Source organism: Gobio gobio, assembly GCF_949357685.1.
Source record: "Gobio gobio genome assembly, chromosome: 16".
NCBI classification, from domain to species: Eukaryota; Metazoa; Chordata; class Actinopteri; order Cypriniformes; family Gobionidae; genus Gobio; species Gobio gobio.
Window position 1 is genome coordinate 4,632,032 of NC_137109.1, and position 27,379 is coordinate 4,659,410.

The 27,379-nt window shown below is 42.0% G+C and overlaps 1 protein-coding gene across 2 annotated transcripts in view; it reads right to left on the bottom strand.

The window, feature by feature from the left end:
- The window catches only part of LOC307139845 (E3 ubiquitin-protein ligase TRIM35-like), a 48,626-nt gene extending 21,247 nt beyond the window's left edge, over nucleotides 1-27,379 (bottom strand). The window contains exons 1-5 of one of the 2 annotated variants that reach the window (XM_079838966.1): nucleotides 26,793-27,379; nucleotides 25,503-25,598; nucleotides 25,158-25,388; nucleotides 25,025-25,047; nucleotides 24,824-24,942 (exon numbers count right to left, since the gene is read on the bottom strand). In XM_079838966.1, coding sequence (XP_079695092.1) covers nucleotides 24,824-24,942; nucleotides 25,025-25,047; nucleotides 25,158-25,388; nucleotides 25,503-25,598; nucleotides 26,793-27,188 — 865 coding nt within the window. In that variant the 5' untranslated portion in view covers nucleotides 27,189-27,379. Of the gene's footprint in view, nucleotides 1-3,837; nucleotides 4,460-24,823; nucleotides 24,943-25,024; nucleotides 25,048-25,157; nucleotides 25,389-25,502; nucleotides 25,599-26,792 lie in introns of those variants that run through there. The other variant, XM_079838965.1, reaches the window with a different exon arrangement.

A 27,379-nucleotide genomic window follows, 5' to 3' on the forward strand; every position in this document is an offset into this window, starting at 1 on the left:
ATAGTTTATGATTACTGGGAGTGTAGTACAGCTCACGGGAGACTTCAATGACGACACGCCCACCGAAACTCTCAAAGTCATCGGCGGGCAGTCTCTCTTTATCGGACACGCGACGGCAATATGCCCCGCCTTACCGCAATATAGACACAAACCACAGGCCAGACGACGATGTCTTTCGGTGGCGGTCAGACGGAGCTTTCCCAGTTCTATGGGTTCCTCCGTTTGGAGAGAAGATGCGGTGAATTCCTCCTGTTCAGAGACGGCACGATGACGAAACGACCGGCGGATGTCACGTTGACGGTGGCGGGTCTCGATCCTCAACGCCAGGTCGATCGCCGTCTCTAGCGATGTCGGCGGATCCCGTGCAGCGATCTCATCCTGAATCTCAGGGTTGAGACCCTCGAGAAACTGAGCCCGTAATGCAGCGTCATTCCAGCCGCAGGTGATGGCTAGCGTCTTGAACGCGATGGCATAATCCGTGACGGTAGTCGATAGTCCGTTGCAGCAGTCTCACTAGCTCGGCTGCTGCCATGTCCCCACGAACCGAGCGATCAAACAAACTCAACATCTCCGTTTCAAGAGCCTCAAACGAAGCCGTGCACGGAGCCCTGGCTCCCCATACAGCCATTCCCCACTGTCTCGCCCTTCCGGTGAGTAGTGTCAAAACATACGCCACCTTGGATGATGAAGCGGCGAACCGCCGTGGTTGAAGGGCAAAGACAAGGGAACACTGCTGCAAGAAGGCCCGGCATGAGTTGGGATCGCCGTCGAAGGACGGAGGTGTCGCCGCGTGTGGCTCACGGTCTGCAGGTACCTTATCAACAGGTGCAGACGGAAAACGCTCATCGACCTGGGAACCAATCTGGTCTACCCAGGTGCTGAGCTCCGTGAATCGTTCAGACAGGACACGAAAATCTCTGGAAGCTTTACTCAACAGAGATGAATGCTGTTCAATGGCTTCCTGCTGATGAAGTGCGGCGTACACCGAATCCGAACCCTCCGAACTCGCTGACTCCATTGTTGCCGTGCTCATTCTGTCACAAGGAGTCTCGGAGCCAAATGCAAGTTAACAATGTTTATTTATAAGGAGGTAAGAGAGGGTCAGATGAAGCACAAAAGTCACAGTCCACTGAACAGAGACCACATGCGGTGTTCCACGAGGTAATCCACTCTGGTCGGTGACCGGGAAGAAATCCTCACATGGCAGATGACTGACGAAAATGTCTGAACACTGGACAGAAGGGAAAACAACTCCCGACAGAAAGGGAAGCTCACCGGAACCTGGACGATACTGGATCTCGCCTAAAAACAAAGCGCACCAGTAATACCAGGAAAACAGAACATAGTTCACTCGAGGTCAAGTTCACGATATCCACAGGCGTGTGAACTCTGGGCTAAGACGAGCCTCCAGATACCTGCGACCGAACCTGAGGAACTGGAGAGGAACAGCAAGATGAACCGACTGGACTAGGACAGCATGACTGAGACCAACCAAGACAATGAGCACGCGACGAGAGACAGGACAGAGTGCTATAAAAAGAGAACAGCTGATGAGACACGACAGGTGAACAATTACTGAAACGAGCGGGAGGAGCCAGTGAACCCGTGAGGAACCACCACCAACAGGTAAGACAACATACACACACACATGATCACCCAGGAGTCCTGACAGCGTGAGCTCAACCAATCAGCATGTTCAGCGCCCAAGTCCCACCCCCGAAAAGTTCCTGAACTTTGAAAAAGTACAACCTCGCGAGCAGGGCCGTTTTGAGGGGGGAATTTTTACCCAGAACTTTAGACCCTGGTTCCTGCTGTCGAAACACACCGAGTACCCAAAGTCCCTTGCACGGCTATAATGAGTTGTGGCGGTTCCACGTGCTACTCGCAAACAAAGAAGCTGTCTTTCCAATCGAAAACGTGGCTATTGTGTGTTTGGATGTTTTTTATTGTTATATTAATATTTGTATGCTGAATGTCTCAATCTCAGAAGCATTTGTGCTGGGAAAATGGCAGGACATACATTTTACATTTTTTTATTGGCGAATGATGAACATCAAGAAATCATGTTTTCACCAAATAAAATGTGGTTTTTGCAATGGCCGATTATTAATTATTATATCCATGCAGTTGTAAATTTGTGATTAAATTTGAAAGTACACTACATTGCCAAAAGTGTTGGGATGCCTGCCTTTACGTGCACATGAGCTTTAATGGCATCCCATTCTTAATCCATTGGGTTTAATATGGAGTCGGTCCTCCCTTTGCAGCTCTAACAGCTTCAGCTCTTCTGGCTTTCCTCAAGGTTTAGGAGTGTGTTTATGGGGATTCTTCTAGAAGCGCATTTGTGAGGTCAGGCACTGATGTTGGACGAGAAGGCCTGGCTCTCAGTCTCCGCTCTAATTCATCCCAAAGCTGTTCAATCGGTTTGAGGTCAGGACTCTGTGCAGGCCAGTCCAGTTCCTCCACACCAAACTCCTCATCCATGTCTTTATGGAGACGCTTTGTGCACTGGTCAGTCATGCTGGGACAGGAAGTGGCCGTCCCCAAATTGGTCCAACAAAGTTGGGAGCATGAAATTGTCCAAAATTTCTTGGTATGCTGAAGCATTAAGAGTTAAGGGATTTAAGAGGCCAAGCCCAACCCCTGAAAAACAACCCCACCCCATAATCCCCCCTCCACAAAATTTTACACTTGGCACAATGCAGTCAGGGAAGTCCCGTTTATCCTGGCAACCGCCAAACCCAGACTCGCCCATGGGATTGCCAGACAGAGAAGCGTGATTGGTCACTCAGAGAACACGTCTCCACTGCTCTAGAGTCCAGTGGCGGCACGCTTTACCCCACTGCATCCCACGCTTTGCATTGCACTTGGTGATGTAAGGCTTGGATGAGCTGCTCGGCCATGGAAACCCATTCCATGAAGCTCTACACACTGTTCTTGAGCTCATCTGAAGGCCACAGAAGTTTGGAGGTCTGGAGCTCTTGACTCTGCAGAAAGTTGGCGACTTCTGTGACCCTCAGCATGCGCTGACCCCGCTCTGTGATTTCACTTCATGGCTGAGTTGCTGTTGTTCCCAATTGCTTCCACTTTGTTATAACACCACTAACAGTTGAGCGTGGAATATTTAGTAGTGAGGAAATGTCCCGAATGGACTTATTGCACAGGTGTCCACCGATCACGGCCCCACGCTTGAGTTCTCTGAGCTCCTGAGAGCGGCCCATTCTCTCACTAATGTGTGTAGAAGCGAACACACACACACACACACACACACACACTCCTGAGAGCGGCCCATTCTCTCACTAATGTGTGTAGAAGCGAACACACACACACACACACACACATACACACACACTCCTGAGAGCGGCCCATTCTCTCACTAATGTGTGTAGAAGCGAACACACACACACACACACACTCCTGAGAGCGGCCCATTCTCTCACTAATGTGTGTAGAAGCGTCTGCAGGCCTAGAGCTTGAGTTATTCACCTGTGGCCATGAAGGGATTGAACACCTGAACTCAGTGATTTGGAGGGGCGGCACAATACTTTTGGCAATATAGTGTATGTTAGTATCAAACACTTTTGGTGTGTCTTGTAATAAATCACATATTATTATTGAAAAATGATTAATCAATTTTTTCCTAACATGTTTTGTGCAAATGCTTTTACATTCAGGAAATTAACATCAGAGCAGTTGAAGCTTAGTGGAGAGTTTTATATTAGTAGTAAGTCATGGAGATTTTAGTAAATTTGAGTAAAAGTAAATAGGCTACTACACAAATAGTACTGTGTGTTTATCACTGTATTTAGCACATGAAATTAGAGACATTTGTCTTACCTTGTAAGATGAAACCACTTCACTGAAGGGTCTGAATGTGTGTTTGGTGTGTTTCTCTGAGACTATGCACACTAAACACACAGGCTGTTTATCCTCCAGACAGAAGAGTTTGAGTTTCTTACTGTGTAAACTGCAGATCTCCTCAGACTCTGATGAACGCCTCTCATTTCTCTCCTTTATCAATGAATCACACAAGTTTTTTAAGGAGAGATTAACTGGCGGTTCACCTCTTGAGGATCTTTTCCTGCAGACGGGACACTCCTGAGATTTTCTAGTTTTCCAGAACTGTTGTAGACACTCTTTACAAATACTGTGACTACAGGACAGAAAAACAGGAACCTTGAAGATTTCACAGCAAACAGGACAAGAAAGCTCTTCCGCATATTTTGAATACATTTCCTCGTCTTGTAAAAGATCCAATAATCTACAATTTACTTTCACTTTCTGAACTTTGGTTTGAAAAGTTAATAATTACAAAAAAAATCGAATTCAGAAATACACAATAATCCTAATATAATGTGTCCTCCTCTGTTCTTCACAACACTGACTCGTTTTAGCTTTCAGTAAAAGTGAAAGTAAGAAATAATAAGACTAGTCACTTCCTGATAACGGTTTTGTAAGAGGGTGTTGTTTCTGGGGTTACATAAACCACTAAAACTAGTCACAAGTTAGTCATGTTTATTTTCTTTAAGACTGTTCATAACTTTAAGTCAGTTACATAAACATGTACATTGGCATAATTTGATTAAAACATTTTTTTTTAAATAAAACTCCTTTGATGAACTGCTAGTGTGTCATACTATAAGACTGTCTCCTCCTCCAGCTGGAGTGCTCATGATCTCCACTAGGGGGCTCTCCTCCCGACTCTTGTGCTATCTTATCAGGGACTACATTACCCATAACCCACTGCCTGGACTCTTTATGCTTGATTATATTCAGCTGTCTCATTACCTTGTTAACTCTGCCTATGCTTTTAACATGTCTATTTCATACCCTGTGGAGAAATCATGTGTGTCCACTCGCAGGTGTCGTGCTATGAACTCTGGAACTATTGAGGATTGTTGTATTGTGTTTAATGAGGTCGCCTCTTCCAACTTGTATAATGAAAGTTCACCTTCGCACTTGTTACGAAGAAACAACACACGTTACCTGCAAAATAATTAAGAATTAAGGTGAAGAATTAAGTGTGAAACCTTCAGAAACCCTTTAGTCTCCAGCGCCCACCATTTTCCTGAACTGCAACCTAACTGGAGTCTCCAGAAGTGCAAGGTGTCAGGATCTCAGAGACTTCAGTTAGCTAAAGAATCCTAAAAAATGACCCCTATTAATAAGAAACACAAGCGGATGTGTTGTAAAATACATGATCTGTGTCTCATTTTGAAAGGTTGCTTCCTCCAGAGGTCGCATCCGAAGGCTGCATGCGTCATCAAGGCTGTTTCATTTCAGAAAAGTAAGTAGGACACTCCGAATGCGACCTTCAAATGCGCCCTTCTTTTCAGGAATTTGGAGTGTGCATGAGGTGTATCCTTCGCTGCTGCAGATAACCCACAATTCTTTGCGTTATTGTGGGTTACGCAAAGAAAATACATGCTTTGCGTTACCCAAAGCATGTATATCTGCCGGATGTATACAAGCGAAAATGTGGTGTTTAAACTTAAGTAGTTTAAAGCTTGTTTTAGTTTTTTAAGCTGTATCACCTCAAATGGATAGTTATGGTAAACAGGATTACAAGTGTTTAGTGATTTTTAAATGTTTAGAACAGTACTTTGCTGTCAAGGCAAGAAACATTTTATAGTCATTTTCAAGTTATAAATAATTTTCATTCATATAACTGGTGTGAGAGCGCAACGCCACTGTGAACGTGTTGGCATAGCAACGTGATACTTCCTGCCTGTGTGTCCTATGAAGGACGTCTCATTTAATTCTGATTAAGGACACTCCGTATACCGCATCCTTCACAGGATGTGTCCTCCAGAGGATGCAGCCTTCAAAATTAAATTAAATGAGACACAGCTATGTGCTGCGTCACAATTCGCCTACTTATACTACGTCCTAAAAATATGTATTCTTTTTGTGAAGAAAAAGTAGATACTTTTGAGTGTGTACGAGAAGAGTGTGCAAGCTTTGGGACATACTATTTTGTCATCTTTATCGGACTCTGTTGCTTAGTTACGTGAGTCCCGTCACCGTTTAAACTGCCCTGTCAATTATCGTCACAGTTCAAATCCTCCACATTCAATTTAATTTCCTACCGTATCGGAGAGAAATGTAGTCGCACGTTGATTTGCCATGCGTGGGTCTTTAATGCAGAGACGCCTCTCATGTGTTTGCAAAGTTAATGGCCAAACGTATCATTACAAAAGTTCTCAATGCTGCTGCAGGTGAAATATAATGTGGCTAACATTGAATAAATATCTTTTTGTCAGGTTAAATACTGATAACTGCTCACTCAAGCCCCTTTATCTAACCCTCTCTACTTAAACGTCAGACTTGCGTAACCGTCATGTTTGTAGTTTTTTAACACTTTTTATCCACGTTTGTAGTTCTAATCGAATCCTCGTCCATCTCGCAATTGGTTTTGGGCAATATCAGCCATTAGAGTGCGCATCGATCTGACCGGAAATAGTAGACCATCCGGGAATCTTTGGAATACTCTTTTCAACATGCTACGATTTGGGACATACTAATTCTTTTTTCGAATACTATTTAGAACGGATAGTATGCGAATTGGGACGCAATGATGGTTATGGTTTCAAACCTGTCCTCTTCTTCTTCTTCTTCTTCTTGTTTAATGGCGATTAACTCCTAAGGAGCATTATCGCCACCTACTGTGCTGGATGGCAAATTAACCTTGTGTGATAAGTCTGAAGTTTAAAACTGTTTCATCTTCCTTCTCACAAATGGACCATTGACAATCTATCTATACTTCCTTGTTGAACCTTACTCTATCATCCCACATACATCACCATTATTCATCATACCCCAATAGAGGTCTCATTGAGCTTCATCCGGCGCTGTGTGTTCAGCTTCTCCGTCCACACTCAGCCTCCATGGCGGGTTCAACGCTTCACACACATTATATTCTAAATCCCAAACCTGAATCATATATAAACATAATTAGTGCTATATATATCTGTCTGTCCATTAAACCTTTTCCTAAAATATCTTCATTCTTCATCCTATCTTCTCCATTCTTCAAATGACTGAATAATACATCCCACACACAAATAATACAGGACATACAATCACACCACACACATTGCATAATCCATTTTCATGTAACCCCATAATTGCCAGTGTTGATTTTAACCCTGTATGTCCTAGTCTTAACCTAGAGAGCAATACTTCTTCTTTCCTATTTCCTCCCTGGCAATGTATCCTCCCTACTGTCTGTGTGATACTATAACACCATCTCCCTGTGCTACTACTGTCCCATCTAATCTGCCACTTATTCATTAAATTTATCTTTAAAATCGATTTTTGCCTCTTTTCCCCCATAGATACTTTAACATCCACCCCCCTCGTCTTGTCTAGTGCTTTTTTTTTTTGCTAGTTTATCATCAACTTCATTACCAGATACCTCAGCATGTGCTGGTACCCAACAGAAATACACCACTATTCCAGCCTCTTTCAGTCTGTATAATGATAAATATACTTCCATTAATAAATCTTCTCTGTCTGATCTTGCATGTACTATACTAATTAAAGCTGAAGATGAATCTGAACATATTACTACTTTATTTGGTCTGACTTGTTCGACCCACTGTAGTCCTATTATTATAGCTGTTAACTCTGCAGTGTACACGGACATCAGTCAACCTCAAACTAATCTGTTTTAAATTGTGGAATATATACACCTAATCCAACCTTTTGACTGACAGGTTCCTTAGAACCATCTGTAAATATTTGTAATACTGAATAAAATGTGTTCTTTAAAAAAGCATTAACCTCATTTCCCATGTACTCGTCTTTGGACTTGTCTAGTATAAGCTCAAATCTACAAGCGGTTCAGGGACTTCCCATGGTGGAGAATCAGTAAGTGCTATATTGGGACAGAAGATCTTATTGTCTTACCGCATACTCGGCTCTCCATCCAAAACTGTGTCCTCCATCATATGAGTATTCCCAGCACTCCGCCAATACTTTGCGAGTAAGGTGATTATTTGCTGATTGTTGAAGATTTTCCCAGTATGTAATTGCCAGTTTTTCCCTTCTAATATCTAGAGGCATCTCTCCCATTCTACCCCAATTGCACCTACAGGAGATGTTTTAACTGCTCCACAACATATTCTTAGTGCTTTGGATTGAATTATATAAAACATTTTCAGTAAAGACTTGGTTGCCGAACCATATACAATACATCCATAATCAAAGCAAGAACGAATCAATGCTTGATACATGCACAACAATGCACTACGGCTAGCTCCCCAATTGACCTATCGGTAAGCCCCGCCCCTCAAACGCAGATGAGCCAATTGCAGTTGAGAATCAGTTGTGCTGAGACTGGAACTCGGACATCTTTTCAGCGCCATAGAGAAACTTTGGAAAATCCAAAGCTCTCATCGTTTTTTCATGGTGTTTATGCTACAAAAATGGTCAAACGATGTGTCTGAGGTACTGTAACACTAATTCCAGGTCTCCTGAGAGGATTTTCTGTTTGTCATACTCTCATTAAGTTACGATTAAAGTTAGTGAGTCCCTGCTAACATACAAACCAATATAACTAACTGTTCTCACCAGGGGCGTCGCACCCGTGGGGGATTTTCCCGGTGAGAGGGTTCAACACCCACACTTTTTCGGCAGTTTTCCTGCAGTTTTGCACAAACGCTTTAGGGATGCCACAATTCTCATTATAATATTAAACTGTTCGGTATGGCATTCACGGTTCAATACGCGCTTGTGAATTGCGTTGTTTTTTTGTTTGTTTTGTTTTTGCAGTGTGCCTGCAAGTCTATGCGCTGATATGAGCAAATATCCAATCCCTATACACGCTTGCAATGCTGGTGTCAGAGAGTTATACTCAAAGAACACTATAGTTATTCACAATCACTAAAGTTCATTATTTGCATGCGTTTTAAAGCCTTGCCGGTTATTCGCGTGCTTATGCACCGTTTTAACGCGCAGAACGCGCGCACTTAACTTGATTACTGGACTAAGTAGTCGTCTTACTGTGCTAATACAGTCAAATACACACAAGGTTAACATAAACACAGTCGGTTATGTGTAAAGTGAAAGTAAATTTGTGTGTGTCTGTATATTAGATGCACGTCTTAAATTGACAGCAGCGCAGCCTATAGTGAACGCGCGGTCCTTAAAGGGACAGTTCACCTCTAAAATTCTGTCGTTATTTACTCATCTAATGTTTTTCCAAACCTGTATTAATTTATTCTGTTGAACACAGACAGTTGAATACCAAACAGTTGATGTTAGCCATTGACTTCCATATTATTTCCTACTTTAATGTTAATAAAACTACAAAAGATATAGACAAGCACTCTCTGTCAGGGTTGGTGAAGGGAAAGGAGCGCAGAGGAATGGGCTTTTTATTGAAAATAACAAAATAAAACAAGATGAAACAAAACTACCCCGAGCGGGAAAAACTGACTTGACTTGAGCAGGAAGCAGGGAAACATGAGGTAAAGACGACGATTCCGCACTGGACTGCAAACACAAGGAGATTAAATAGGGAACAAACAAAAGAGGGTAACGAGGGAAGACAGGTGGGGCAAATGAACCAATAATCAGGAAACAAGGTGGGCGGGGTTAGACAATAGACACGAGCACATGGCACAAAGAAACACTTGACAAGACATGTGCTCACACCAAACATGACATGAACAAGACGTAGCACGTAGCCAGTGAAAAACACCAACCACGTGCTACACAACATAAGACAAAACATAACATGAAAGCACACGGCCGATGTAAACATGAACCGTGTGCTACACAGACAGAAGAGCACACGCTCACGTGACAAGACAGAGTGACAAAACAAACACGCGGAGCATGCATGTCCGAATCCCAACACAAAACTGAAACCCAAACTAGACCGAAGTGCTGGGATCCGAACACCACGCCCGCACACAAAACACAAGGACAGAAGAGCACGCAGCTCGAGCATGCTCAAAGCTGCGCGCTCACACAAGACAAGACAAACAATACAGGAGTGTCAGGGCTCTGTCACAAACCAAGAGTAAACTAGACAGAAGTGACAGAACCCTGACACTCTCTGTTCTTGACTGAAACATATTAATACAGTAGCTTTAATAAGAATCAAAGTATATTTTATAGTGAAGTCTATGTAGTGTTTTATTTTTACATTTATTCATAAAATTTCATACTTAAATGCTGCTGTACTGCTCTGAGCTGCCAGTGTAAATCTTTATATATATATTTATTTTATATTATACTATACACTAGGAATGTGTACAAGTTTTTTAAGTAAAGTTTTAAGTTTAAGTAAGGTTTTACAAGTCTTTTAAGCAAAATAAAACATTTGCATTTTTTTTCTCCTTAACCTCTTTCTGTTCCCGTCGCCTAAGAATAGAATAGCAAAAAACTGATGTGACTAGCCATCAGAACCCAACCGAACACCGTGGATAAAAAAACCGAGGTATGTATAATATATATATTATATATCTTGTATGTTATACCTTTTGTACCCTTCTGTCATTGTATTCATCGTTTTTATTGTTAACAAACAAACCACATCCATCCCCCACACTTTTGAAAAGCTTGCTACGCCTCTGGTTCTCACGCCATGTAACATTAACACTGTAGGTCAAAAACACATAAACGAGGTCTACATTTCAGTGCCTCTCCATATTAAGCTGGTTAAATGTAAATTAATTTAATTTTACCCTGCAGTACATGAACAGTGGATGTTGTCATCTGTGATCGTGACAACCGTAACACGAGGCTTCTCTCATTTGCATTGTGATCTGTAAACCTTACCCTTGCTTCCAAATTTAATCTCTCACCATATTTAGTTTAAAATCTTGGTAACACTTTTTTTTGATGGTCCCTTTTGAACATTATGTTGACTATAAGTAAATTTGCAACTACATGTCAACTAACTGTCATTAGATTATCAGTAGACTGTCTGCTTAATGTCTGCTAACTCTTTATTGTGATGGTCCTCCAACAGACATTCTACTGACTATAAGTAACTTTGCAAGTACATGTCAACTTATTCTAACCCTAACCCTACCAGTCTACTAATACTCTACTAACACTCTAATGAGAATTAGTAGACATGTAGGTGCAATGTTATTTATAGTCAACAGAATGTGTTAAAGGGACCATCAAAATAAAGTGAAACCAAAATCTTATATATATTTAAGTCCCACTTGAATGCTCCTCGACGAGAGGTGGTCCTTCTGTGTCACAGACGTTATTGTGATGTATCATCTAATTTGTTTTTGTATATATTTTTTATATTTCTTTCTTTAAGTTGATATATGTTTAAGGTCTGCATTATCTGTATTACTAAGGAGGAACTCCTATTTTGATGGCTATTATACGGAGCGATATGGGTAGTGAAAGGGAGAGCTAGCAGTTTATCAAAGTTGTTTTCAGATACAAAGTTTACAGTTTATTATATACCCCCGAAAAGGCATACGGTCTGTATATGTTTGTTTACTGGTAGTAGTTGTATGAGTGTTTTTGTGTAATTTGCTGTGTATGTTAATGATAATGCAACAGAGAGACGTTAATGCACACTGTGATTTTTTCTGGAGTGAAAAACGATGTAATAAACTTCATAAACCATCAGTTAAGTTTGGCCATCATTGGTCCGCTACATTCTGTGTCCAAAAACATCTCGGGATAAGGGTTTCACACTGACAGCTGTCATTGGAAGACTGTATGCAACTCTGTTTGTTTGTCCGAGTTAGCAACAGTAACTAAGGGGGGCGGGGCTTACCGATAGGTCAATTGTGACTAGCAACCGTACGCATGCAATTTAAGATCTTTTTACACTTTGATTCAATCATAAAACTTCAGATCTAAATGTTCATTCCTCGTTCTTTGCGAATAACATGTATTGTGTTTTTGAGACTGAAAACTTTAGACCCCAATCCAATGACCGTTCTACCACTTCTTTCATTGACTCATGAATGCCTTTAACCACATTTTTAATATTGCGGCCTCTCTTCCATAATGCTCCGTCATCTGCATAAAGAGCTAATCCTATTCCTGGTTTTTTAACTTTATCAAAAACATCATTGTTCATTAAATTAAACAATAATGGGCTAATTGCACTACCCTGTGGAGTTCCATGTTATAAGGAGCTGATAATTCTTCCCCAATTTTCACCTGAAAAGTGCGTTCAAATAAAAAAATCTAAAACCCAATTATAAAATTTGCCACCTATTCCAATTTTATTCAGTTTAATTAGCAAACCTTCCCCCACAAAGTGTCATAAGCCTTTTCTATGTCAAAGAAGACTGCAATCATGTACTCTTTCATTACAAAAGCTTTTTTAACTTCATTTCAAACAATACCAAAGCATCTTCTGTAGACCTACTTTTCCTAAAACCACTTTGACAAATCCCTTTTCTCTAAAATGTAATTCAGTCGCCTCACAATCATTTTGTCCATTACTTTACATAGTGTAGAGGTAAGAGCGATGGGTCTATAACTACTAGATTGTGTTATATCTTTCCCAAGCTTAGCTGGAGGGAGCACAATTGCCGTTTTCCATTGCTTAGGAAGGATACCCTCATTCCATATATAATTATATAAGTCCAATAATGCTTCTAATGCTTTTGGTGATAATTTCTTTAAGATTCTATAACTTACATATCTTTACCTGGTGTGGTACTCTTTGAGTTATTAATTGCTGTTTTTAATTCAAAATAATTCAAAAATTGTGGGACTCCTGAGGCAGCTGACATGTACCGGCAGGCCAAGCGGACTGCAGCCCGGGTGGTTGTGGAGGCAAAAACTCGGGCCTGGGAGGAGTTCGGTGAGGCCATGGAAAAGGACTATCGGCTGGCCTCGAAGAGATTCTGGCAAACCGTCCGGCGCCTCAGGAGGGGGAAGCAGTGCCCTGCCAACGCTGTTTACAGTGGCGATGGGCATCTGTTGACCTCGACTGGGGATATCGTCGGACGGTGGAAGGAATACTTTGAGGATCTCCTCAATCCCGCCATCACGCCTTCCATTAAGGAAGCAGAGGCTGGGGGCTCAGAGGAGGACTCGTTCATCACCCGGGCTGAAGTCACCGAGGTGGTCAAGAAACTCCTCGGTGGCAAGGCACCGGGGGTGGATGAGATCCGCCCTGAGTACCTCAAGTCTCTGGATGTTGTGGGGCTGTCTTGGCTGACACGCCTCTGCAGCATCGCGTGGCGGTCGGGGACACTGCCTCTGGGATGGCAGACCGGGGTGGTGGTCCCTCTTTTTAAGAAGGGGGACCGGAGGGTGTGTTCCAACTACAGGGGGATCACACTTCTCAGCCTCCCCGGGAAAGTCTATGCCAGGGTACTGGAGAGGAGAATACGGCCGATAGTAGAACCTCGGATTCAGGAGGAACAGTCTGGTTTTCGTCCGGGCCGTGGTACACTGGACCAGCTCTATACCCTCTACAGGGTGCTGGAGGGTTCATGGGAGTTTGCCCAACCAGTCCACATGTGTTTTGTGTATTTGGAGAAGGCATTCGACTGTGTCCCTCGCGGCATCCTGTGGAGGGTGCTCGGGGAGTATGGGGTCCGGGGTCCTTTGCTAAGGGCTGTCCGGTCCCTGTATAAATATGCCAAATATGAAAACGTTCTTCCTCCTTTAATGGACTTAGATATCCTCAGTACTACCAGAAGCCCAGAGTTTAGTGATCTTAAAGATCGTGATGGGTTATAAGGTGATAGAAGATCAGTTAAATACACAGGAGCTAAACCGTTTAAGGCCTTATAGTTCAGTAGCAATACTTAGAGATGCTAGAATTGGTGTTATGTGATCATATTTTCTTGACCTAGTAAGAACTCTAGCAGCTGCATTTTGGACTAATTGTAGGTTGTTTATTGATGACGCAGAACAGCCAGCTAGTAGTGCATTACAGTAATCTAGTCTAGAGGTCATGAATGCATGAACTAACTTTTCTGCATCAGAGACAGATAGCATGTTTCGTAGCTTAGTCATGTTTCTGATGTGGAAGAAGGCTGTTTTTGTAGTATTTGAAATATGATTTTCAAAAGACAAGTTGCTGTCCAATATAACACCCAGGTCTTTAACTGTAGCAGATGAAGTAACAGTACATCCTTCTAAATGCGAGTTATAATCTAAGAGATTATGTGTACAGGTTGTTGGTCCAATAAATAATACCTCAGTCTTATCTGAATTTAGTTGGAGAAAATTACAGGTCACCCAATATTTTATATCTTTAACACACTCTGTTAGCTTGGATAATTTAGAGATTTCATCTGGTCGTGCTGAAATATATAACTGAGTATCATCGGCATAACAGTGGAAACTAATTCCATGTTTTCTTATAATATTACCAAGTGGCAGCATATATATTGAGAATAGCAGAGGGCCTAACACAGATCCTTGCGGCACTCCATAATTTACCGACGTTATCTTAGATAGTTCCCTGTTTAAATAGACAAATTGGTAACACTCTGATAGATATGATCTAAACCACTTTAATGCCTGTCCCTGAATACCAGTGTAATTTTGTAGACGATCTAAGAGTATTTTATGATCTGTGGTGTCGAATGCAGCACTAAGATCAAGTAAAACTAGTATTGAGATACAGCCTTCGTCAGCAGCTAAGAGTAAGTCATTTGGGATTTTTAACGTGTGCAGTTTCTGTGCTATGATGGGGTCTGAATCCAGACTGAAATGTTTCATAGATATCGTTTTCTTGTAAGTAAGAGCATAATTGAGCAGACACAATTTTTTCTAGTATTGTAGACAGAAATGGAAGATTTGAAATAGGTCTGTAATTTGCTAATTTATTTGGATCTAGTTGTGGTTTCTCAATGAGAGGTTTAATAACTGCCATCTTGAATGGTCATGGGACATGACCTAGAGTAAAAGATGAATTCATAATATTGAGAAGAGGCTCTTCAGATTTCATATTTTCAGTGAGATTACGTTCTACGTTAAGACTGTCAGTCCAAATCCCATTGAAATTTGATCATATTTAGCCTGAACAGCCAAAAATCACATGAAATTAGATTTTTACAAATCCGTTTCGAGCTACAATCATATGTGGTTTGAAAATCTATTCAATTTTACTATATTTTACTTCAAAATACACTCTCCGAAAGGATTATTAGGAACACCATACTAATACTGTGTTTGACCCCCTTTCGCCTTCAGAATTGCCTTAATTCTACATGGCATTGATTCAACACGGTGCTGAAAGCATTCTTTAGAAATGTTGGCTCATTTTGATAAGATAGCATCTTGCAGTTGATGGAGATTTGTGGGATGCACATCCAGGGCACGAAGCTCCCGTTTCCACCACATCCCAAAGATGCTCTATTGGGTTGAGATCTGGTGACTGTGGGGGCCATTTTAGTTCAGTGAACTCATTGTCATGTTCAAGAAACCAATTTGAAATGATTTGAGCTTTGTGACAAGGTGCATTATCCTGCTGGAAGTAGCCATCAGAGGATAGGTACATGGTGGTCATAAAGGGATGGACATGGTCAGAAACAATGCTCAGGTAGGCCGTGGCATTTAAACCATGCCCAATTGGCACTAAGGGGCCTAAAGTGTGCCAAGAAAACATCCCCCACACCATTACACCACCACCACCAGCCTGCACAGTGGTAACAAGACATGATGGATCCATGTCCTCATTCTGTTTACGCCAAATTCTGACTCTACCATCTGAATGTCTCAACAGAAATCGAGACTCATCAGACCAGGCAACATTTTTCCAGTCTTCAACTGTCCAATTTTGGTGAGCTCGTGCAAATTGTAGCCTCTTTTTCCTATTTGTAGTGGAGATGAGTGGTACCCGGTGGGGTCTTCTGCTGTTGTAGCCCATCCGCCTCAAGGTTGTGCCTGTTGTGGCTTCACAAATGCTTTGCTGCATACCTCGGTTGTAACTAGTGGTTATTTCAGTCAAAGTTGCTCTTCTATCAGCTTGAATCAGTCGGCCCATTCTCCTCTGACCTCTAGCATCAATAAGGCATTTTCGCCCACAGGACTGCCGCATACTGGATGTTTTTCCCTTTTCACACCATTCTTTGTAACCCTAGAAATGGTTGTGCATGAAAATCCTAGTAACTGAGCAGATTGTGAAATACTCAGACCGGCCCGTCTGGCACCAACAACCATGCCACGCTCAAAATTGCTTAAATCACCTTTTGTGATGTTCTCGTTTGAGTATTTGACAAGAAAACCAGACGTGTGCATTCAGTATGCTTTACTGTGATATCAGACAGTTATTACACAGACAGCCGTCAACCCTCGTGGGCTTAATGCTAGTGTACTCTTGTTTACACACCGTAATACGGCAGGCGTACCCCCGTGCGTCATAACGTAAAACATCACTGTCGTAAACCTCATATCCTAAACACTACATCACTCCTTTTTTTTTTTTAACAACTAAATCCACTACTTTGGACATATGTGACTTACTTACTTGTCTTCTGTAACAACAACATTACTTGTACGTAGCTTGGCAGTACAAATGTAAACATATAATTCAAACCTGTGCTAGAACAAACACATTCAAGTAATTTATCAAGTGTGCTTAGAATGAATAGTATCAAAGTGCAACAGTACTTCATAATCACTGAAGTACATTATTATGCATTGTGCAAATAGTTTTGAAAAAGAGAAAGAACAGTCCTTTGGGAACCTTTAGGTTAGTCTTTTAGACAGAACAGTCATTCAGAAACCTTTAGACTCATCTATTGCTATATTGGGTGTAAACATTCTTCACTCAAGCTCATAGTCTTTGAGGTATGATGGACGCTGGCGGTTAACTCGAAAAGGATACCTTGGTTTCACAGCAACAACGTCCTCATTATCAACAATTCTCTCATCCTCCTCATCCAGAGTTGTGGGCACATCTTTTGTCTTGGAGATAATTTTTTTGAAGAAAGACGAATTCCTTGTTATGGAATGTCCATCTCGGGTTGCTGTGACCATGGAGCCATTGACCTCTGCCACAGCGTATGGCTTGATGTTGTATGGGGTAGTGAGTTTGTTGTGCTTGGGTTGTTGGTAGAGTACCTTGTCACCAGGGGTGAATGTGATTGGCTTAGCACGATGGCGCGCGTCCGAATTGGATTTCAGCTTTGCTTTTGCATTAGTGTCCCGCTCCCTGATGATGTGATCATTGTTGCATTCGCAGGTTGTGGTGATCACCGGGATCTTGGTATGAATTTTACGCTTAAACAACAATTCAGCAGGTGACACTTCTGTGGTGCTGTGTGGTGTGGCGCGATACTCACGGAGAAACGTGTTGAGTCTCTGTTTCCACGGGGTGTTCTGCGTCTCCGCCACACGGATTGCTTTTCCAAGCGTGCGCATGAAACGTTCTGCTGTTGCATTTGCTCGAGGCCAGAGAGGTGTTATTTTCCGATGGTGGAAACCTAGATGGCCTGCAAACTTGGAAAACTGGTCACTGTTAAAAGGGGGCCCGTTGTCTGTTTTTAGAACTCTGGGAATTCCAAACATCGAGAACACTTTGTCGATGATTGGGATGACTGTGTTGGCTGAGACAGATCTTACAATTTCAACAACTGGGTAGCGAGAATATTCATCTATGACAACTAATAGATATTCTCCAGTTGGAAGTGGCCCGTAGAAATCTGCACTGATGTTATACCAGGGGGCTTCTGGCAACTCAGACATTCTCAGTGGCTCGGACTGTGTTATAGGCGTGTTGGCTTGACATGCTAAACAGTTCTTGACCGTTAGTTCTGCTTTCTGGTCTATGTTAGGAAACCAGACCTTTGACCTGAGCAGTGTCTTAGTCTTTACAATGCCCTGGTGTCCTTCATGGGCTAGCTGTAACACTCTGTGCTCGAGGGAGGCAGGGATGACGATTCTTGACCTGCTACGTGGTTGCTAGGGTACTCAGGTGGTTGCTGTGCGGTTGCTATACGGTTGCTAAGGTACTCAAGGTGGTTGATAAGGTATTGCTATGTGGTTGCTAGGGTGGTTGCTATGCTTTTGCTAAGGTACTTGGGGTGTGTGTGGTTGCTAGGGTGGTTGCTATGCGGTTGCTAAGGTATTTGGGGTGGTTGCTAGGGTACTCTGTGTGGTTGCTAGGGTCTTGCTATGTGGTTGCTAGGGTACTTGGGTGGTTGCTAAGGTCTTGCTATGTGGTTGCTAGGGTACTCAGGGTGGTTGCTAGGGTGTTGCTATGCGGTTGCTAGGGTATTCTGAGTGGTTGCTACGGTCTTGCTATGTGGTTGCTAGGGTACACTTGGTGTGGTAGCTATGGTGTTCTGGGTGGTTGCTATGCAGTTGCTAGGATGTTCTGTGGTTGCTAGGGTATTCTGGGTGGTTGCTATGGTGTTCTGGGTGGTTGCTATGATAGATAGATAGATAGATAGATAGATAGATAGATAGATAGATAGATAGATAGATAGATAGATAGATAGATAGATAGATAGATAGATAGTTTAATGAGTCTCTATGGTTTAGTTCATAGATTGTCAGTTTGAGTGAGTCTGGGCTTCAGTGTTTAGTTTTGAATTTTTGACAGTTGGACAGTTTGAAAATCTGAACATTCCATCAATGAAAGTCTATGGGAGTTTTTCAGAGTTTTAATCAGCATTTTTAGGAAAAGCGTAAGTCCGATCAGTTAGAAAAGATATAGCAACTCAAGCCAGAACCGTCTGAAGGTCTGATACTGGACGCGAATGACGCGAATAATGAAGTTTCCTTACTTTTTTATTTTTAGGCTATTTAACTTTACGTTACCGTTGTAGCCGACTAGCGCTGACTTTGAATGTTTGACTGAATTGTTTGCTTTATTTCATGTATAGTTTATTATCAGTGTAGGGGAGTAGTTAAAGGGGTCATGAACTGGCTTTTTAAATTTTTTTATACTGTTATCTGAGGTCAACTTATGGCGTGTATGTGGTTTTTACATTCAGAAACATCATAATGAATAAGTAATAGGCTATTTTCTGCCTTGGTTTTGAGGCTCTCTGAGAAACACTAGGATTTGATGGGCGTGTCGAACTGAAGACTTGAAAGTAAACGCCCACGGCTAGGATTGGATAATATTTGCATATTTAATGAGCTTCAGCTACCGTCTGTCCCAGGAATCGTCTAGGGGAAATGCTCAGAGAACTCGCAAAATATCAAACAAACACTAAATCTCTCACACACACACACACACACACACACACACACACACACACACACACTGCCCCTGCCCCTAAACCTACCCATCACACACACACACACACACACACACTGCCCCTGCCCCTAAACCTACCCATCACACACACACACACACACACACACACACACACACTGCCCCTGCCCCTAAACCTACCCATCACACACACACACACACACACACACACACACACACACAAACACTGCCCCTGCCCCTAAACCTACCCATCACACACACACACACACACACACTGCCCCTGCCCCTAAACCTACCCATCACACACACACACACACACACACACACACTGCCCCTGCCCCTAAACCTACCCATCACACACACACACACACACACACACACTGCCCCTAAACCTACCCCTCACAGGAGACTGTGCAGTTCACTTTCTGTGAAAAAAAACGTGTTCTGTGTGATTTATAAGCATTTTGAAAAGTGAGGACATGGGGAACGTCCTCATATTTCACCCTCTTTTTGTAATACCTATGTCATTATACACATTTTTGTCCTGATATTTCACAAAAACATGCCCACTCTCACGTGGGGAGACACACACTCGCACGGAGACACACACTCGCACGGAGACACACACACACACACACACACACTCGGGCGGAGACACACACTCGCACGGAGACACACACACACACACACACACACTCGGGCGGAGACACACACTCACACTCGCATGGAGACACACACACACTCGTGTGGAGACACATACACACACACTCGTGTGGAGACACATACACACACACTCGCGCGGAGACACACACACTCGCGCGGAGACACACAGATACACACACTTGCGCGGAGACACACACACACTTGCGCGGAGACACACACAGACACACACTCGCGCGGAGACACACACACTCGCGCAGAGACACACATAATGTTACAACAAGTCTCTCTACACATAATCAATACACAATCGTACACATATCAAACGATCTGTAACAATGCAATACTATCACGTATAAAAAACATGTTTTACTCACATAAGTGTGCTGCACCATTCGGATCCAATATAGAGGGCACAGCATTGTGTTTCAATCTCAATATGTCTGCAAATCCCCACGTGAGCTGGAACTTCATTAAAAATAAAGTTCAACCACATATTCCTAATATTAGGATCCGAGGGAAGCTTATGCAGCGACTGTGTTCTTCCACAACCAGGAATAGCGCAATATCGTGATATCCTCTGCATGTTTATTGCTGCTGGTTAGCACAATCCGACCAGCTCCATGAGTCGGTGGGCGGGGCTACTGAATTACACCTGCTTATTATTCTGTAGAGGCGGTGTTTCGTCGTGCGATGACGTAAAGGTGAAGCTCAAGATCGTTTTCAGGGTCTGGTGTCTATAAAAGCTTTTCTTTGACTAACAAGAAAGTTTTCAGCTCTGAAACTTACAGGATATTCTTATATTTGCCATGACCTCTTATATATCAAAAGCTCAAGGGAAAGTTGATTTCTCAATTCATCACCCCTTTAACTACAAGTAGCTAAGCTACTAACTTATGAAGGGTCAAGGGTCAAGCCAAACATCACTTGTCTCTTCATCAGACACATATCCTTCAAGAATGATTTTATGATCTAATATCAAAATAAGAAATAATGATAATCAATTTATAACCATTTCCTACATTTACTAAATCAATTCACACATAACCTCTTTATATTTAATCCTCTCTGTATTCAATGAGTGATTTTGATGATTGAAGTGTTTTTGCTGTGCTTTTGAATTCCTATTGTTGAGGTGCTGCTCTGATGTCTGTGTCAAGACGTGCTGGCAGGCAGATGCCCTTGGTGTAGTAATAACACTCCAGGGAGTCAAACGAGATCAGCATGTGTTAACTATATGTCTTCCTGAGGTGAACCCCCCCCCCCCCCCCCCCCCCCCCCCCCCCCCGGGGTCATCCCTGTAACATCTGTGGGATTCTTTGGGGACTCAGGGAAAAATGTACCTCTTTGATATATCTTCTTTCTTTATAGAATAGAATAAAGTCACTTCTGAAGTAGAGTTAGTATCAGCATGTTTTGCAGATTCAGCTTTGTTGATAGTTAGTTAAGATGTCCCGACCTTGGTGGAAACTGGTATTCTCTGGAGTATTGTGTGTGTGCGTTGTATGATTTGTGCAGATCCAGTATTGGATATGGGCCTTCCTGCAGGCGATGCCAGACCTTTAGACGCTTTTCTGTGACCTCCGAGGTCACTGGAGACTAATCTGGGCCTGGGCGACATCAAGTCTACGCATTTTTAGAGATATATGCTTCTATCTGTCTACGTGTGGAAAGTTGCTTACATTGCAGGTTGTTAGAACCAATCAGAATCATTCCACATGGCAGTAATGACGTGTCTAGACCTTGAAAACAGTATAACTGTTCAGTAAATTTTCTTTAATTCATCTGACTCCTGACTCCTGGTCTTCATTTTTCACTACTGGTCCGGGGTCCTAAGCTGTTACCCCAACACTTAACAACATTTTTCAGTAGCTTGTCAGTAGCTCAGTTGCTTTTAAAACACTGTAGCTTTTCCAGTTGCTAACTACTTTTTCCAGCAAGTAGCGGTGTAGCGCGACCAAAAGCTACATTACGTTTTGTGTTTTGACGAGCCTGCAATGCATTGAATTGATTATCCTGCTATATATATACATATATATATATGCATTTTTGTCTACTCCTGTGTATCAAAGTTGCTTATATTTTGTTCCTGCATTGATGGGACATGACATTTGTAGCGATTTTGCACTTGACAGTCAGTTTGAGATATAGGGCCCTATTTTAACGATCTGAAACGCAAGTGTCAAAGCGCGAAGCGCAAGTAACTTTGTGGGCGGGTCTCGGCGCTGTTGCTATTTTCCCGGCGGGATAAATGGCTCTTGCGCCCGGCGCAAATCTAAAATGGGTTGGTCTGAAGTAGCTTCATTATTCATAGGTGTGGTTTGGGCGTAACGTGAATAAACCAATCAGAGCGTCATCCAACATTCCCTGTAAAAGCAGGTGCGCAAGTTCCATTATGAATTGCTATTATTATGGCGTATTTACCAGGCGCACGCCAGGAGCGGTTCACAGCCGAGGAGACTGATGTGCTTGTAAGAGCAGTGAAAGACAGAGAAGTTGTGTTGTTTGGGGATGGGAGAAACCCACCCAAAATAGCGTCGGTTAAACAGGCGTGGGAGGAAATAGCCACAATTGTTTCATCAGCTGGCATCCCCAGGACGTCGCACCAGTGCCGCAAGCGCTACAATGACATCAGAAGACGAGGGAAGTCCAAGCTTGCCAGCATCAATCGGGCACGCCGTGTAACGGGAGGTGGATCTGCCTCTACTCAGGACCTGACGCCAGCAGAGGACATCGCTGCGTCCACCCTCAACGATTTTTTTTTCCTGGTTCTTGACGGACAAACCAATTTGATAGATGTCCTTATATACATATATGTCTTGCCAGAAGTTGCCACTATTGGGCAAACAGGTCTCCTTAATTATTAGACTACAATTAGCCTGAATAATTTGTAAGCTAGATTTATGCCTATTTTTTCACATCTTCGTGGCACACCACAATGATTTCCGTCATCTCATGTGTTAATATTTTTTAGTGTAACAATTTATGATTTGCAAAAATAACTGTTGCATCTGTGTAGATTACATGAGCAAAGTGTATGCGCGTTGTGCACGCTATACATTATGGTCAAGCATGCGCCCTTAAAATAGCATAATGAACAACGCGCAACGCGCCACTGACTTTAGACTAGGTTTTTTTCTGGTCAGTGGCGCAATTGTTTAATGGAACAGCAAAATAGCACCAGGGATTGTTTGCGCCGGAACACGCCTCCTTTTTTGCGCTGAACCGCCAAGGGAGCGCAAGTTCATTCACTAGTTTAGCGACGTGCTTCTGTGGAGGGAAAAGCGCGCTTTGCGCGGGTGCAAAATAGGAATGACACATGCGTCGGTGTACAAAGTCAATTGCGCTGGGTGCAAGATAGGGCCCATAGACTACATTTGAGTATTGTATATTTGGATAGTTTACAAAATAAAACTTTACTCTTATCATAATTGTATTGCATTGTTTTAAACCCCAAACATTTAACTTAAAACATTCTTCATTAACGATTATTCAGTTATTTGTAAATATGCATTTAATTGTAAAAAAATAAAAAATAAATAAAAGTAGTTTCGATGTAGCTAGCTACATTTTGGTAGTAACTTGTAGTGTATCTAACTACTTTTTCAGAAGGGTAGCTTGGCTGTAGTTGAACTACTTTCATGTTTAAGTAGCTTGTAGCTTGTCAAACTACTGTTTCAGAGTAGCTTCCCCAACACTGCTTATTATACCTTTTACTTCTACTTTTGTATTATTGATCATACATTGCATTTAACGAAAAGAGACTGGTTTGTATTTCATGTAATTTCATGTTATCACAGTGATAATTATATTGTCTGAACCAGATATTAAAGGATTAGTTCACTTTTAAATAAACTTTTGCTGATAATTTCCTCACCCCCATGTCATCCAAGATGTCCATGTCTTTCTTTCTGCAGTCGAAAAGAAATTAAGGTTTTGGATGAAAACATTCCAGGGGTTTCCTCCATATAATGGACTTCAATGGGCTCCAAACGGTCCAAATACGAGCGTGGTCATAGAAGTATACGTAGATGCCTCATTAGCGCCTGCACGGTCCAGTAGAATGAGGCATCTACTATCGATATATCTATGACCACGATCGTATTTGACCTCACTTTGCGGAAGTTATGGCGGAGCTCAGAGATGATCACGTTCGTCTGATAAGAGGTAAAATAATAGCATAAATACTGCTGGGTTTCTCGCAGAAACTGATCGTTTGGCTAGATAAGACACTTATTCATCGTCTGATATCGTTTAAAGCTGCACTGAAACTGTCATTTGAACCTTGAACCGTTTGGAGCCCATTGAAGTCCATTATATGGAGGAAACCCCTGGACTGTTTTCATCCAAAACCTTAATTTCTTTTCGACTGCAGAAAGAAAGACATGGACATCTTGGATGACATGGGGGTGAGTAAATTATCAGCAAAAGTTTATTTTAAAGTGAACTAATCTTTTAATATACAGATTTTCTCCTCATTGTTGTCACTACTAGAGCTAGCTCCTGATTGGCTAACGTGGCGCGAATATCCGCCAAAGTTCAGATTTTTCAACTTGGGCGATTCGCGCCATTCACGCGTCAAACGCTCAATTCGCGCCGCCTCATTCGCACGAATCGCACCGCAGAATGTCTATTCGCGTCTTTGCATTGACTTAACATGTAAATCACTCGAGCGAATCACATCATTCGCGTCCGGTGTGAACGCAGCATTAGAGTCAGAAATTTAGAGTAAGAAAAATAATAATAATAATATTACGTTTAATCGGATTGGCCGATTAAATTTAATTAAATGGCTCTTCCAGGCCAACTTAATAAACACTATTGTATCCTAATACATAAGCAGAGACCATGAGGAACAGACTTCTGTAGTCATTATGAGTTCACTGTATGATCTGATGATCTTCTGAAATACAGTTCAGATTCACTCACAAATTCAAGAGATTATTAAATATATTTCTCTCAGATGTTAATGTTGTGTGTGTTTCTCTCTGAAGGATGTTTTGCGCTGGTGTCAGATCTGCTGAGACTCACTGTGTTGGACAGTTTCCAGCATCTTCTTCCAGACTCTGAACGGCAGGTTACCCAGGTAACGGGACACATCAATCAAAGCTCCAGAACTCATCCGTGGATCCGGCTGTGAGATCTGGACTCTGGAGGAACATTCAGGAGTCAGAACTGCAGTGAATTTGAGTTCAGATCCACTGAGAGAAGAGATACGAGCAGCTCACTCACCTTTCCATTGAGACGCTAAAGTTCTGGAAAATATAGAGTTTGAAAACATGTTAATATCTTATCAAACACTCTCATTGTCAGTGAGTCTCAAGTTGTTTTCTGCTCAAAGAATGAAGCCAGATTGATTGGTCACCTTTAGAAACGAGACGTCATTGGCTTTCATCATCTCCTCCATGTCTCTGATTGTGTGTGAAAGAGCTGAGATGTGTGTGTTCATCTCCTCCAGCTTCTCCTTCATCATCTGCTTCTTCTGCTCCTCTTCCTCCCTCAGTGCAGTGATTGTAGCTTCTTCTTCGTCTCTGAGAAACTGATGAAGCTTCTCAAACTCTTCTTTAATCTGACGCTCTGTGTGCTCAGCTTGAGACTGAAATCACATCACATTCACTTCAGTCAGCTCTGTGTGAACACACACTCCACTAATGTCAATGATAAACTGTGTGTGTGAATGTTGAGTGTTTAACTCTTTACACATCCTCACCTCGATGTGTTGGATTGTTTTATCACACTTTCCTTTCATTTCTTCTCCATGTTTGAGCTTGTTTTGTAAGGACGTCAGCGCTGTATTAAATTCCTCCTACAGGTTAAGATGAAAATCTGTGAAACTTGTGAAGCTATAAGAGGTTTAAACATTGTGTGTGAGGATGTTTTTATTGTTATATAAATATTTTTATGATGAATGTGTTAATTTCAGAAGCATTTGTGCCTGCAAATGGCAGGATATATATTGAACATATGATGAACATCAAGAAATCATGTTTTCATCAAACAAATGTGGTTTTTGCATTGGCCAATTCTTTATTATTATATCCATGCAGTTGTAAATTTGTGGTTGATCAAATGCAAATACAGGAAGTGAAAGTTCACTATATTGCCAAAAGTTTTGGGATGCCTGCCTTTACATGCACATGAACTTTAACGCCATCCCATTCTTAATCCGTAGGGTTTAATATTGGGTTGGTGCAGCTCTAACATTCTCATTAAACTCTAACAGCTTCAGCTCTTCTGGCTTTCCTCAAGGTTTAGGAGTGTGTTTATGGGGATTCTTCTAGAAGCGCAGGTCAGGCACTGATGTTGGACGAGAAGGCCTGGCTCTCAGTCTCCGCTCTAATTCATCCCAAAGCTGTAAACACCATAGTGTTTTTTTAGTGTTTTTACTTGATTTTAACATGATTCAAAGCATGACCAACAGGGGACCTGAAAAATGTCCCCTCTTGGCTCAGAGGTCCCCTGTTAGTGAGTGTGTTACGACACCAAGGTCCCCTGTTAGATAGGTAGACAAGTACACACACACACACACACACACACACACACACACACACACACACACTCCTGAGAGCGGCCCATTCTCTCACTAATGTGTGTAGAAGCGTCTGCAGGCCTAGAGCTTGAGTTATACACCTGTGGCCATGAAGGGATTGAACACCTGAACTCAGTGATTTGGAGGGGCGGCTCAATACTTTTGGCAATATAGTGTCTGTTAGTGTCAAACACTTTTGGTGTGTCTTGTAATAAATCACATATTATTATTGAAAAAATATTAATAACTCATGACATCTATTTTTTCCAAACATGTTTTGTGCCAATGCTGTTACATTCAGGATATGAACATCAGAGCAGTTGAAGCTTAGTGGAGAGTTTAATATCAGTAGTAAGTCATGGAGATTTAGTCTGAGCAAAAGTAAATAGGCTACTAGTCTATTGTACACACAAATAGTACTGTGTGTTTATCACTGTATTTAGCACATGAAATGAGAGACATTTGTCTTACCTTGTGAGATGAAACCACTTCACTGATGGGTCTGAATGTGTGTTTGGTGTGTTTCTCTGAGTCTCTGCACACTAAACACACAGGCTGTTTGTCCTCCAGACAGAAGAGTTTGAGTTTCTCACTGTGTAAACTGCAGATCTCCTCAGACTCTGATGAACGCCTCTCATTTCTCTCCTTTATCAATGAATCACACAAGTTTTTTAACTCTAGATTAACTGGAGGATCAAGTTTTGAGGATCTTCTCCTGCAGACGGGACACTCCTGAGTTTCCTTAGTTTTCCAGAACTGTTGGAGACACTCTTTACAAATACTGTGACTACAGGACAGAAAAACAGGAACCTTGAAGATTTCATAGCAAACAGGACAAGTAGGAACTTCAACAGATTTTGAATCCATTTCCTCGTCTTGTAAAAGATCCAATAATCTACAATTCACTTTCACTTTCTAAACTTTGCTTTGAAAAGTAAATAACCAATACAATCAAAATCTAATTCAGAAATGTGCAAGAATATTAATATAATGTCCTCCTCTGTTCTTCACAACTGACTCGTTTTTACTTTCAGTAAAAGTGAAAGTAAGAAATAATA